The following is a 15417-nucleotide window of genomic DNA, read 5'->3' as shown; positions in this document are numbered from 1 at the left end:
TATGAGCGGGAAAAGGACAGAGGGAGAGGGAGACACAGAATCCGAAGCAGGCTCCAGGCTCTGAACTGTCAGCACAGAGCCTGACGCAGGGCTCAAACTCACGAACAGTGAGATCATGACCTGAGCCGAAGTCAGACACTTAACCGACTGAGCCACCCAGGTGCCCCACTCTGCCCATTTTTAAATCAGATTGTATTTTGCTGTTGTGTTGTATGAGTTCTTTATGTATTTTGGGTAGTCACCTCATATCAGATTTGCAAATATTTTCTCCCATTCCGTAGGTTACTTTTTCATTTTGTTAATGGTTTCCTTTGCTGTGCAGAAGCATTTTAGTTTGATGTAGTCCCACTTGTTTATTTTTGCTTTTGTCACCTTTACTTTTATGTCACATCAAAAAAAAAAAAACATTTCTAAGAGCTTATGTTTTCTTCTAGGAGTTTTATGGTTTCAGGTCTTATGTTCAAGTCTATAATCCATTTGAGTTAATTTTCATATATAGTATATGAAAATGGTTTAGTTTCTTTCTTTTGCATGTAGCTGTCTAGTTTTCCAATACCATTTCTGAAGAGACTATCTTTTCCCCACTATATATTCTTGGCTTCTTTGTCATAGATTAATTGAGCATATATACACAGATTTATTCCTGGGCTCTATTTTATTCCATTGATCTATGTGTTATTCTCTTAAAAATTTTTTTTAATGTTTTTGTTTATTTTTGAGACAGAGACAGAGCATGAGCAGGGGAGGGGCAGAGGGAGAGGGAGACACAGAATCTGAAGCAGGCTCCAGGCTCTGAGCTGTCAGCACAGAGCCCGACGTGGGGCTCGAACTCATGGACTGTGAGCTCATGACCTGAGCTGAAGTCGGACGCTTAACTGACCGAGCCACCCAGGTGCCCCTGTGTCATTCTCTTTTAAACTGACTGGAGGTGACAATCTTATCACTCTGTCAAATCAAATAAGTCTGTTTATTTGACTATTTCATTTGAATGTCCTCCAAATGTCTTTGATATATATTAAAATATTTTCTCAGTGAATTTGGTGCACAGGCGGAGGCATAAGAAGGGAGAAGGTTTAGTGTGTTCAAATCTGAACACATCCCACTCTGTTGTTTCTTTCACTGGTGGCAAAATGGAAGGAGTAAGGCATAAGTGTGATTTTCCCTGTCAGACTCAACAAGGCGTTGAGCATTTGTTGAAGTGTCCTTTTTCTGTAGGTAGGAGTATAGTATCACAACCTCTTTTCCACCAACTTTGTCCAATGTCAGCTTCCCTAATTTCATGTCTTTTCCCTGAAATACTGTTTTCTAGTTATGAACAAACTAATCATAACTTAGGGAGGTTTATATTTCATTTAAATATGATCCACTCTTATGAGTATCCCTCTGTTTCCTGACTGTCACAAACCACTCAGAAATCTGACTAAAGCTAGCCCTGCCCAGCCCAGCAATATAAGATTCAGTAGTTCTAGAGATGATGGGAAGTTGAAGTGGATTTGGTATTCTAGGTACACAGACGCTAACGGCCTGAAGCTAAGAGAGCCAGGTTTAATAGTCTATGTTTGTGGGAAAGAGAGATGAGTCCATGGCTTTTGGATTTACCACAGAGCTAAGTTCAAAGCTCTACAAAGGCTTCACCAGATAATTTAAATTTCTTCATGTGCCCATAATTTAGTTGTATTCTTTTTCTTTTTTGTTTAAAGCAAGTGAATCAAGTGTATTGAAGTATTTTGATAAAAATTTATTTTAATGTATGGTTATTTTGATGGACATAATACAGTAAACTAATAGCTTCAATGCCATTTTCAAGTAAGAATCAACTGTTAAGATTTAAAACAATCAACCCGAACTACCAAAGGCCAGATCTCATTCAGGTTATTTAAATTAGTCCTTCAGGTTTGAGTCAAAGATTTGTATGTTTATTTAAAGCACCTCAAGTGGTTTTAATATATAAGTAGGGCTGAGACTGATGCAAAGAAATAGGTAATTAGGAGTAAATTTTCTTTTTACCTTCAATAATCCATTTACTGAAAGTCACTATTCCAGATGATCACTCTTGCTCGTGGCATTAAAAATATTACTTCTCAATATAATACATTCACATTGTTGAATAACTATAATTTATTTATTTATTTTTAATGTTTATTTATTTTTGAGAGAGAGACAGAGCATGAGCAGAGGAGGGGCAGAGAGAGATGGAGACACAGAATCCTAAGCAGGCTCCAGTCTCTGAGCTGTCAGCACAGAGCCCAACACGGGGCTTGAACTCACGAGCCGTGAGATCATGACCTGAACTGAAGTCGGATGCTTAACTGACTGAGCCACCCAGGTGCCCCAATAATTATAATTTATAAAGGATACACAGAGGGGAATATCTGCAGTGTTGAAATAAACATCAGCAATTACCACTTGACTAAAAGTTATAAAAAGAATATATGCTGCTTATAAAACTTCAAAGTAGGGGAAAAATTCCCCACCCATACCCCATGTTACTTTTTTCTCAGAGGAGTAGACATCTAAGGTCATTATGTTCTCTGGTATTTCCCTTATGTTACATCTTCCCTAAAATTTAGCAACAGCATTGAGCTGATGGAAACTACAGGAAAGATCCAGAGCAGGTGGGTTTGTTCACCGTCAGAGCAGAAGCCACAGTAGGGCCACTGGTTGGCTAATAGGGACTGTCATGTAACTCTGAGGTGATGCTGTTTCTGAAGTAAAGTACGCAAGGCTGAGTTAAATAGAAGGAAGACTCTTACTTCCTCCAGTCTTGACAGCTTCTTTATAACTCTGACTCTGTAACCTTCTTGATTTTTTTTTTTTAATTTTAGTATCTTAACCTTTTTTTTTTTTTTTTTCACTTGCTATTTTGCAAAAGCCTCACTTACAGTTCACTGTATGATTTCCTGCTGTTGAAGAAAGTATGTGAAAGGGGAATTTTTCCTGGGCACTTTTGGGTGGGTAACTGTTTAAATGTGTGGATAATCTGCACTACGACTTCTGTGCCTCTGGGAAAAAATTATTTCTGGTGCACTCTACTGTGAATTCTGTAGTGGTGCCAATATTGTCAATATTAGATACAAAAAATAACTTCTTAAACTTTGCAACTTTTCAGAAAGCAAATGCAGTCGCCTTATTATATTGAGTTTTCTAGGAATGAAGCCAAGAGGAATGAAAGAGGCGGTCTCTACCCCGTCACGAGTGGCTCACAGGGATCAGGAGTGGTATGATGCTGAAATTGCCAGAAAACTGCAAGAAGAAGAAATTTTGGTGAGAAATTTTCATGCAAAAGTTTAGGTGATAATCACTAAGTTTTCTTGAATAAAATTGAAATTATGTGATAGGCATTGTGATCCTCTATGAGTTGAGTATGGGTGGAAAATCAAGCTAATGGGAATAGAGTGTCCAGTTTTACTTACTGAGTAAGCATTACCATCATAATTCCATATCCCTATCTGCTGTGGAACATGATAAAACAGTCCTGCTCTGGCTGGTGGCTGGTGAAAGTATACCAGTTAAACTTCAAGGATGTTACTTACAGCTGGTTTGAAATACTCGTGTGTTTCTATGTAAGATTTTTAAAAATGGACAACACAGATTCTAATTAAATTACCCTTTTTTTTTTTTTTTTGTATTTTTTTGTACCATAGGCTACCCAGGTAGACATGAGAGCAGCTCAAGTAGCCCAGGATGAGGTGAGTTCTTATTAGTTAATAAGTTTTTGAACTAATACTCTTCAGAAGTAGCCCAGTAATTTTCTGCCCATAACTCTGCAATCAGTGGTACTGACTGGATTTTGTTTAGGAAATTGCTAGACTCCTCATGGCTGAAGAAAAGAAAGCTTACAAGAAAGCCAAGGAGAGGGAGAAATCATCTTTGGACAAAAGAAAGCATGACCCTGATTGGAAGGTAAGTTCTGTTTATTGTTTTTATCTTATCTTATTTATTAATTAATTATAAAGGGGACTCTGCTTTTAGGGTAAGTTCTACCAGTGTATTTGGCATACACAAATTACTTGTATTGCATATGCAAATCTGACTCGTAAATGTAATTTCATTACAAAAAATCATAATTCTTCAAAGTAATCATGAGAAAGTAACCGCTAAGATTGAAAAACTCATTCTATTCATTCTAATACCAATTAAGTTGCACATGCCACTGGTCATGAGTAATCTAAGTTTTACATATTAGTAAAATAGGTAAATATTATTACCTTACAGGAGAATGTAGTATTTTCACATGCTTTCATGTTTCCCCAGTGGCCTTTTCTCTCTCTCTCTACTTTCTCTCTGTCCATCCGTGATCATGTACCCACTGTTTCTCTTTCCTCTGACATAACTAGATCCGTGGCAGGCTGACACATACCACCAGCAGCCATCTCATGTCAGAGTATAGGAACTGCCTAGCATGAGCTGGGACTGTTGTCTTCCACTCATTAATCAGGAACACTAGACAAAATGGTTACTGACCACAGTTTATTCTTCTATAGTCTAATTTTTGTACGAGGTGGGTGCAAGTTCAGTTTAACAGACTGCACTCATTAGTTACTGTGTGCACTGCACCACTGTGGACTTGCAGGGAAAGACAAAGATATATTTTCCTCATAATAATATATAACGTAGGAGGAAGACAAACTAGACAGGTAACAAATACAGGGTTGAATTGGCTGAAAAAAGCATAGTAGAAGAACAGAGGAGTTGCTGGGGCCAAGAATTCCTATAGTAGAGGCTTTTCAGAGGGAGTTTGTACTGGGCCTGGGAGGTCTCAGCTAGGGTGTGTATCTACGCATAGTTGATGTTTAGCGCTGTTCTCTCTTTCTCTTCTCTCTCAAACAAATTCCTGCCTTGGATCTCTGGTTCGGTCTGAGTCTCAGCATTGATCAGGAGGAAAAAGAAGACATAGAAACCATGATAATCGTATTGCTCTGCTATTTCCTATTGCTCAGTTATTCAGTTGTCGGTCGAAAAACAAATGAAAGTATTTTTTCCATGTTAATTATTTATAGGTATCTCCTTCTTTCACCCTCCTAGTAATTCAGGATTTTTCCTGATGTATTTTATTTTAGAAGAAGGGCTCCCAAATGCTTCTGCTTATACAAATTTAAGCTACAAATAATTGCCCAGAAGTTACTCAGATTCTTTGTTAACCCAGCTATGTTAATAATGGGTGTCCAGGTGTATTCCTGTGGGGGAGCATGTTCATGTGTGTGTCGCCCATTCATCTGGCTGCATTGACAGCTTCCAGCATACTTTTGTGACTGTAATTTTTTTTAAATCTCTGAGTGGCCATATGTAAAAATATTTCATGTTGTTCGACTGAATGTAAGTAACTTGAAATTACTAGAGTTTGGCATGATTTAGATATTTTCTAAACCTAATAATTTTACTTTTGTTTTCTATATGTGGGCTTTTCTTTTCTGTCATTTTTTTTCCTTCTTTTTCTGTCCATAGTCAAAAACAACTAAATCGGCACACTCAAAGTCAAAAGAAAGTGATGACCCTCACCGTTCTAAGAATGACAGGCCAGCAAGGTAAGATGACACTTGAAGAGGGGAGTGAGGAACTTGACTTTGGGGTGAGTAAGGAGTTGTGGATTGTCTGAGAAGAGTATTCTCTGGAGAGGAGATCCAGAAATCGGCAGCTGTGAGACGGTATCAAGTCTTGTGGGAGTATTCTCAAATTTTGTTTGCATTCTCTTTTTTTCTTTTCAATTTTATTTTTTATTTGTTAAAATTTACATCCAAATTAGTTAGTATATAGTGCAACAATGATTTCACGAGTAGATTCCTTAGTGCCCCTTACCCATTTAGCCCATCCCCCCCACAACCCCTCCAGTAACCTTCAGTTTGTTCTTAAATTGGGTTGAACAAGCCAAATCAGGAAAATGATCATTTTACTGGAAACTAGGGTTTATAAAGAATGATGTGTTTTTTGGTAGGACCAGTTCCTGTCTTTGGATTCACTGAACTGATACCCTCAGCTAAGAAGGGATGAGATTGATGTTTTTCCCAGTAAAATCCCAGGTTTTAAAGTTTTACTAAGTTTTATGGTCACATTGGTATGCGCATGATATTTACACATGCTTAAATTCATTTCTGCATGAATCTCAAAGCCTTGGCAAACACTTAGTTTGAGTCATGGCAGTCTATTCTGGATCCCACTAGATCAAGTAGCTGTGGCTGTGGTGTATGTACTTTCTGACTTCTCTCAAACAGCCTTGGGTTTCAGTTAATGGACCAATTGCTGTCTTTCTACCTAAGTGTAGACAACATTTAAGTCTCTGGGGAAGCAGAAAGCAACCTTTTTTTTTTTTTTTTTTTTTTTTTTTTTCTTTGGTCCTTTATTGATTTTTGTTGCTTTTCAAAACAAAACAACATAATTGGACTAGGAAGAGAGAATATTATATACAAAAAGACAAAAGTAACACTGAGTCTGACACTTTGAAAACTCTGTTAAAACCTTGAATTTTCATCCTAATTATTAATATCTGTTTTAATTCTAAAACATAAATTTTATCACACTGAAAAACATATAATGTTGTTGCCACTCATTGCCCACACTTAAGCTGCTAGACTTGTTTTCTTAAAGTGAATATATTTAGTGTCTTTAAAAAGCCATAGTCTATTTTTAAACTCACGGGCTTTCAGAAAGTAAATATCCTTCGGAAAACTACATCAGGTTTGTAAAGCTCTTAGGGCAACACTAGTATATTCTGTCAATTGTATAAACTTGGTTCTTCTTGTATCTTTTAGTTAAGCACATGCCAGAGGTTTCTTTATGGCATACTTTATAATTATGTACTTTTATTTTCATCCCTGCAATATCCAAGTTAAAAAAGGAGTAACTCATCTGTTCTCAGTAGGTTAATAGGTGTGGTTTATTATGCTTTCTTTAGTCAGCTGAATTAAAATCTTTAGGCTTACTCTGCAATCTTCAAAACTTGTGGGCTCTTTAGAACACTAATAATTTTCATATCAGATATGATAGAACAATCTGTAATGGCTATTTAAAAAGATGTATTAAAGTTGAAAACAAGTTTTTGAAATATAATACGTACTTTTAAAAATATTTGGCATATTGAAAGAATGGATAATCAAATGATCCTGTATTAAAAATGGCTATTATAAATGAATGAAAGTGACCTATGACTGGTAGAACTGACTGGAGAGAAACATTTGTCTTTAAGTATCAGTTACAGAAAGATTTTTTGTGTAGATACAGATATAGATACAGGTAACAAAAAAAAATTAGAATTTTACGAAATCTCTATTTTCATAGTTAGAAATTAAGCCTAGTATTATGGTTGCCTTATACAACTAATACTGGAATATATGCTTTCTGATTAGAGTCTATGGTTTCCTCTTTCACATTTTTTCCCCTTTTTCTTTCTCCTTCACATTTAATTATAGTAGATTTAGTTAGCTATTTGTACAGAAAGAGATGGTTTCAGGGATTGAAAAACATGGAGCTTCCTAGGTCTAGAAGTTTACTTCAGTGCAGTGATAATAGTAGTAGAGGGAAGACAAGTTATTGGGAGCAGCTTATGACATTCATGGTCAAGAATCAGTTTCTTTGTCCATTACTCTATCTAAGGAAATGGGAGTATCAGCTGGCAATCTGAATTAACTTCAACTCTTTGTAACTGGAAAAAGTTTCAACCAAGTTCTAAAATCTTTTAAGTACAGTATTTTATACTGATACTACTACCTGGTGTTTTATTTACATTTTTCTCTTAGAAAAGAGAAAACTTTATCTTAGAGTAAGCAGCAGTTACCAAGAAAGAACTGCTTCCTGTTCTCATGAAATTTATCATCTAAGCAATTATACAAATAACCATTATGTTGAATGCTTTGGATGAAAAGTGCATGGTATCATAAGAAAAGAAGGAAACAGCCTAGTCTGGTATCTAGGAGGGCTTCTTCAATGACTTCTGAGTAAATTCTGAAAGGTATTTTGCCTGTATTGCTAACTTAAACATGTATGTCATTTCATGAGAACAACAGGAAACAGGTATTCCCAATACATACAAAACTATAAAATGTTGGTTAACAGGATTTTTCTAATTTTGGATGTGAATACCCTTCACTTTAAAACAACTATCTCCAGTGCAGTGAATCTGTTTGATAGGCATCACTGAATGCCATAAGCCAAGATTTGTCCTCTGTATAATCAGAAACTAAGGAGAACAGCATGCAAAGAGAACTGAGGGCATTCTAGATTGACTTGTTTTACCCTAGTGGATGTGTGGGAGTTCTGTGCAGTGTTGCACATGTTGACATCCTTTTCCTTGATGAGGAATTGATCGTGAGGTAGTAATATTGTTTGTTTGTTTATTTTTAGGAGTCCCATTTGGCTTTTGTTTTTCTGGGTTTTGATCATTTGATATAAGAGTTTGCAAAAATGTAGAGATGAGGCTCTGCTCCCTGATTCCCAATCCCTTTTTCTTGGGTCTAAGTTACTTCTTTAACCACCTGTTTTTTGAAGTTGAGTTTCTTAATTCTAGTTCAGATTGTTTGTCTCAACTCTTCCTGCCAACTTATAACACTGCTTTTTAAGGTAAATGTTATGTCAGTCGATAACAAAAGAAAAACACTATTTAATATTTAATATTTGTTAAACACATAGTTCAAAGTGAAAAATAAGAAAAATGAAAAATACCATATCATTTATTATGCTTACATTAATTGTATGTGTATAATAAATGCATGAAAGTATTAAAATATAAGCCAAATACCATTTAAAAGTATAATATACAGACTATATATATATGTATATATATACATATGTATGTGTGTATATGTGTACATATATGTGCATCTGTGTATATGTATACGTGTATATATGTACATAAATGTATATATACACACATATATGTGCATATATACACACATATGTATACATATATACATATATATACATATGTATACATATATATGTATACATATATACATATGTGTGTATATATATGGATATATATATATCCACACACACATGTACACACATATGCATATGTGTGTATAGTCTTGGATGCAGATACTACTGCTGATAAAAATACACATCTATGTAGCAGACCATAGCATAGTAAATAGCACAAATTTTGAAGTCCAGGTGAGTTTGAGTCCCAGCCCTGCCACTTAACAACGGTGTGTGCTTGGACAGATAACTTACTTCATCTCACCTAATTTAACTCTAAAATATGTGTATGACAGTTACCATGCAGCTTGTCCTGAAAGTTAATTGACATCATCTGAGTAGAACCCATACCACAGTCCTCAGTATATACACAAGTTTGTATCCTGTGGTGACCTGTTGCAGACACTGAATACCCAAGGAGAGACCTATTGCTTAGGGACAGAGTGAGAAATTTGAAATCACGTGTCTATATTCTTCTATGAAAGAGACTTTGTACCAAGGTTACCATAACTTTCTGAATTGCAGTATACTTATGCCTTCCAGCTACAAAAAGCATCGTACAACATGGTTAGATATTTGACACATTATGTTACCTATCTGGTTCCATGCTTTAACACAACATTTAAGTGTACCTTTGAGAAGCAACAACCAAAAAAAGGAGAGATTTTGTTCTTCATCTTCATCAATGTCAAACTAAACTATGTTTAGTTTTAGAATAATAAAAATTTTAGAGTAGGAGGGGCGCCTGGGTGGCTCAGTCGGTTAAGCGTCCGACTTCGGCTCAGGTCACGATCTCGCGGTCCGGGAGTTCGAGCCCCGCGTCGAGCTCTGTGCTGACTGCTCAGAGCCTGGAGCCTGTTTCAGATTCTGTGTCTCCCTCCCTCTCTGACCCTCCCCTGTTCATGCTCTGTCTCTCTCTGTCTCAAAAATAAATAAACGTTAAAAAAAAAATTAAAAAGAAAATTTTAGAGTAGGAAAAATTTCCCTTTGTTTTTTTTTATATTTTGTCTTCTTTTGACATGAAAAATTGCCAATGTGTGACTGTCCTTTCCTTCTGTAAGCTCTGCTTTGCCCCCTAGTGGAATTAGGAACTTTGCTCTAAATTTCATATGCTGACCCTTGTCCTCTCCCTGCCCACTCCTACTTCGCTCTCCTCCCGCCTTACGTGACACCTGTCCTCCCTTTTTTTTTTTTCTTTCCTTAACTTTCTTTATTACTTCCCTTCTGCTCTTTCCTTTCGCCCTCTTTTTCTTCATAAAGCTTGCCAAAACAAAGTAAATTTCTCATTAACAGCAGCAGTCACACATCTCAATAATCTTTGCTTCCCTAGCCCTTAGCACAGTGCCCCACACATATTAGGTGTTCAGTAAATATTTGTTTTTATTGAGTTATGTGCATCAAAGGTTACAGTAAGCTAAAATAATTTACTCCCAAGGTTATGCAACAGGCCAGGAACTAAGATGAGAATTCTGCTACCCTGTGGCTTTGCATTTCTACCAAAAAAAAAAAAAAAAAAAAAGTTTTTATCCTGCAGTTCATTGGGAGGTGGCTCTGTAGTCACCACTACTTAGACTGTCTCTTTAAATTCTGACTTCCCTTCAGGCCACCACCGCCTACCATGACAGAAGCTGAGGATTTGGATTACACTCATGTTACAAACCAGCATAATTCCACACGTCATTTCTCAAAATCAGAATCCTCTCATAAAGGTACGAAAAATAGATGTGGTCAAGGTTAGGATTTTTTTTTTTTATAATGCTCATGCTATGGTGGAAAAATCAAATTGTGTCTTATATGTCACTGGAGTGGTAAAATAAATTATCCTTCCTTTTTCGAAGCTCATTATAGTATTCTTCATTTGTTAAAAACAAAAAAGGTAAAACAGAAAACATAACACCTTAAAGTGAGTACAAGATTGTCAATGTATGTGCATTTTCCTCCAGAGAGAATTTATAGCTTTCATCATGTTGTTAAAGCGTGCCTGTAAACAAAACAAATGAGCAAGGGCAAAAGAAAAGAGAGCGAGAAACAGACAGACAAGCCAAGAAAACAGACTGGTAACTATAGAGAACGCACTGATGGTTACCAGAAGGGAGATGACGGGGTGGGTTAAATAGATGATGGCGATTAAGGAGTGTACTTGTGATGAGCCCTGGAGATGTAGGGAAATGTTGAATCACTGTATTGTATACCTGAAGCTAATATTACACTGTATGTTAACTAACTGGAATTAAAATAAAAACTTAAAAAAGAGAAATAAAATTTAAAAAATAAAGTACACACATATACACCACTGAAAACTTCTGTCACACAAAAGAAAATGGAGACAAAGGAAATGAAGAAAGAATATAAGGTCTAAGTTAGACCAAATCTTTATTTTATTTATTTTTTTTTGGACCAAATCTTTAATTTTTTAAAAAGTTTTGTATTTTGTAAACAGCTCTCCTTACCCCATCCCTTTCCACTCTGGCATCCAGAGTTGATAGTAACACAAAAGACATTATTTAAAAGATGGAATTGGGGGCGCCTGGGTGGCTCAGTCATTTAAGCATCTGACTCTTGGTTTTAGGTCAGGTCAGGTCACGATATCACGGTTTGTGAGATCAAGCTCAGTGTCAGGCTTTGCACTGACAGCGGGGAGCCTGCTTGGGATTCTCTCCCTCTTCCTCTCTCTCTGCCCCTCCGTGCTTGTACTTTCTCTCTCAAGATAAATAAATAAACACTTTTTTTAAAAAGATGGAATTGTTTGAACGTTATCAAAACAACCCTGTACACTACAATTTCTATCAGTTGTTGGCTTTTTTATCATCACTGGATTAACTGAAAGTAGCTCATGATTTTTTTTCTCAGTTTATGTACATGCATTACTTCTTAGGGGATGCCTTCCTGTCTTTGACATACATTTGATACATAATTGAAAATAACACATTGATTCTGTATATATTTTATAATCAGGAACAAAGAAAACATGAATCATTTGAAATGCATAGAGATAAAGATAAATTATTTTGCCCGAGAAGGGAGAAAACAGAGTTTTAAAGGTTTTTTCTTAATGGTGTTTCTTCTCTTTTTCTTCTTTCCAAGGTTTCCATTATAAGCAGTAAAAACCTAGGAATCTGCCTTGAAAACGGACTCACTGTAGCAAATATTTCTGGATGATACAGAATGCATTCCACGCTCAATTTTTTCTTCCTTCCTCTGTTTGTATTCCTGGGATTTACCTTCAAGTGTTTTTCAGACCATAAATAATCTTAATTCATTCAGAATGTTTTGGTTATTCCTGGTCACTTGGGCAGTATAAGAAAATCTAGCTTCTGAATGTTGGCCACCTCTATGCTGCAAATGCTTCGTGGGATATAGTATCTAAAAGCTCTGTAAAATGCCATTTTTGTTAGGTATGGAGTACTGGTATCTAGAGACTAGGCTTTATTTAGCTAGCAATTAGAATTTTGTGGAGATAATGATCAGAGTAAAATACAATGTTTGGGTGTAATGCAGAATAAAAGAATATAACAAATAGCTTTTTTCGTGCATTAGTGTATGGTATATTGAAGAAAGAATCTTTTGGTTTTGTATTCTCCAGGGAAATATTAAAAATCAGAACCATAAAGTGTTAAAAAAAACAAACAAATCTGGAACAGTTGAAACATGTTATTTTGGCCACCAGGACTCTAGCGGTTTTCCATATCCTTCTAAGCCCTCTTGGGAGAATTGGCTCAGATGGCATTCCCAGACACTCTCTCTGCTGTTGCTTTCTATAGCAAGGCTTTCTGAGGCCTTGGGGTATTGGGCTATTTATTACTATTTATTGGCAAAAGTTTAATTCTATGAAATTTCAACTCAGGGCTGTGCAAAGTCCATTGAACATGGAAAAGTGAAAAACTTTTGTATCCCTTCTCTTGTTTTACATTGTACGTAGAGAGCCAAGGGCAGTGGCTGGAGTTGGGAAGATGTTCATTCATATGAGCGATGATGCCATCTTTCTCTCTGGACACAGATTGAAGTTTTCCTCCTGCTTAAAAAACAGCAGGTTTTGTTGGCAGCCACTCAAAAAATATTTTGTGTATCTGTTAATAATCAGATTAATTCGACATGAAGTTGAAGTAGATAAAATGGTTCTTTATTCAGGTATTTGGTTCGACGCATTTGTCAGTGATACATGGCATCAGATTCCATTGTACAGGACCTTTAAAGCCCTCTTTGAGAAATCTAGTCTCTGTCTAGCTTCTAACCTTGTGGGAATACTTATTTTCCCATTCTAGTTAGTTCGCATAAATGGCAATCATGTGACATATATAAATAATTTCCTTTCAGCTTGACTTTGTGTTATTTTTCATTGTATGAATCTGACGTTTTGGCATTCAAGTATGGTGTTTGCTTAGGAAAGAGATACCTAGGTGACTAGAGGAAAGGCTGTTAATCCATTCTTTTCCCACTTGGAACTGCCTTTTTTGCCTTATCTTTCCAGATAGTCTTTCAAGTCAGGCAGAATTTAGGAAGCTGTTTAGGATAGTTTCTCAGAGTGGATTTGGGTCCTTCTGTTTTGAGAAAGATCTTTATTAGTTCATAAAGTTTTTGTAGAAACTTGGGTAAAAGAGCCAACTTTTAGGAAAATGATGATCTAGGAAGAAACAAACCCTAAGAGATGTAGTCATTTTCGAGAAATGGGGAAAGAGAAAAAAACAGGACTTTGAATGACCATGATGAAATTGATGAGGCAGAATCTTCATTGAAATAGGCAAGGGCAGACAAAATGGAGGACTGAGCCTTAGCCAAATTCTAGAGGGCGGTTTCAGTATCCAAAGCTGAGGCCTTGTTGGCTTAAAGTAATGCTGTATTTTTCTTTGTCTGCCCTGTGATTTTGCTTCATGTTTTAAAAAGTTTTCTCTGGTAACTTTAAAGAAAAAAACACAATGTATTTTTCTTTGATAGTTAAACAAATTATTTTTATTTCATAAATGTTTATTTTTCTATCTCATACAATGACCAGTTTTACTTTAAAAATTCTGCATTTATCTTACCTCTCATGTACTTTATCCAATCATATTTATTATTGTAAAATGCTGTCTGGAGACATATTCATTCAAAAAATGTCAGGCCATTTAACCCCTGGATATTAGTGTTTTAGCTGTCTTAGTGAGTGGCCAGAGGTCATAGATCCCTGTGACACCCAATTCAACATCTGTATTGAAAATGTGTTCCTTTTTTTTCTAGGTTTTTAAAAATTAAGAATTTTAAAATATTTTAATTTTATTTTTTTTTGTAAAGCAAACAGTTTTAAAGAGTATCAGAGTAATTCCGTTCCTTTTATTGGTTTAATTCTCTTACTGTCATTCAAAGATGATAATTATTATTTTTAAGACTATAGAAGTTAACTAACAACTCTGTTTAAAGGAACTGCCAAACATTCCTCACTGTGTTCTCTGCTTTTCACGTTGTTATTTTTATAAAAATGTGGAAACATTTCTTTTGTTCCTCTTTCTACTGCTGGAAGACAGACAATTGAATTTTTAGGCCCACAGTGTATTATGCTCTAATGTTATGATGTAAACTAATGCTCTGGCCTTGGAAAATCTTTGTTTCTATACCTTTCTCTGGAGGCGCCATTAACACTAATACTGCTGAATGAGCACAGTATGGAGCCTTATCATAAGGCTACTGAATGTGTATACCTTCTGCCCCCCAACTAGCTTTTTGTAACTCATTGCCTAGAAGCAAGGTCAGATAAGGGTCAGATTAAATGTTCAGAGCTGAAAAAGTTTGTAGTGTGAAACCATTGTTAGACATGATTACTTTATGGGGGACTGGACAGTTGCTACATATGCTTTAAAAGAATATTGAGATTTTTAGAAAGAGACTTTGCATAACTTTGAGCTACTTTTTCTCAAGTGACTTTACAACAAGCAGCAACAGACTAATGGACGACCAAAAAGACTTACAGGTTTTGATCATAGAGAAACATCTAAATTAGAAAAGAATGATATGGATAGATGTTTCCCAGGAGGAAAACCTTTTCAGATTTTCAGTGGCCACTTGGATGTAGATCAGCATATGCCAAGGTGTGTGACCTTGGGCCTTGTGGTCTACTGAACTCTAGAAAATTGTGAACCGGACCCATTTTCCCCTTTTCTTCTCTTCTGTGGTCTGCAGCTGAACTGGATGATGCATAAATTCATTGCTAACCTTGTCCACACTTTTCCATCCATGTCAGGACTTTTCAGTATAAAAATAATTAACTTTTAACGGAGAATTATTTTTCTTCAATACTGTCAAATATTCTCCAGTTTTTGTCTTGTGCCAAATTGTTCTTTGGGAACACCTGCTATATAATATGGTGCATTCAGTTTACCACATCAGTGGTTAACGTTTTAGGGCCTTGATTTTTAACGAGTGTTGCCTTGTATAAAAATCACTTTGGGGAATATCAAGATTATTCATTTATTCAGTGATGATTTTCTTGAAAGATAATTATGGTGACTGGCTGTAAGATCTTCCCTGTAAATAAAGGAA

The 15417-nt window shown here is 35.9% G+C and overlaps 1 protein-coding gene across 4 annotated transcripts in view; it reads left to right on the top strand.

The window, feature by feature from the left end:
• Positions 1-15417, top strand: part of CCDC50 (coiled-coil domain containing 50) — an 85685-nt gene that overhangs the window by 47014 nt on the left and 23254 nt on the right. For 3 of the 4 annotated variants that reach the window (XM_042957175.1, XM_042957174.1, XM_042957178.1), the window contains 5 exons: positions 3149-3264; positions 3645-3689; positions 3799-3903; positions 5446-5525; positions 10510-10616. In XM_042957175.1, the coding sequence (XP_042813109.1) occupies positions 3149-3264; positions 3645-3689; positions 3799-3903; positions 5446-5525; positions 10510-10616 (453 nt within the window). Of the gene's footprint in view, positions 1-3148; positions 3265-3644; positions 3690-3798; positions 3904-5445; positions 5526-10509; positions 10617-11991; positions 12427-15417 lie in introns of those variants that run through there. The other variant, XM_042957176.1, reaches the window with a different exon arrangement.

The sequence above is a fragment of the Panthera tigris genome, chromosome C2 (assembly GCF_018350195.1).
Source record: "Panthera tigris isolate Pti1 chromosome C2, P.tigris_Pti1_mat1.1, whole genome shotgun sequence".
NCBI classification, from domain to species: domain Eukaryota; kingdom Metazoa; phylum Chordata; class Mammalia; order Carnivora; family Felidae; genus Panthera; species Panthera tigris.
This window is presented reverse-complemented; position numbering and strand designations above follow the sequence as displayed.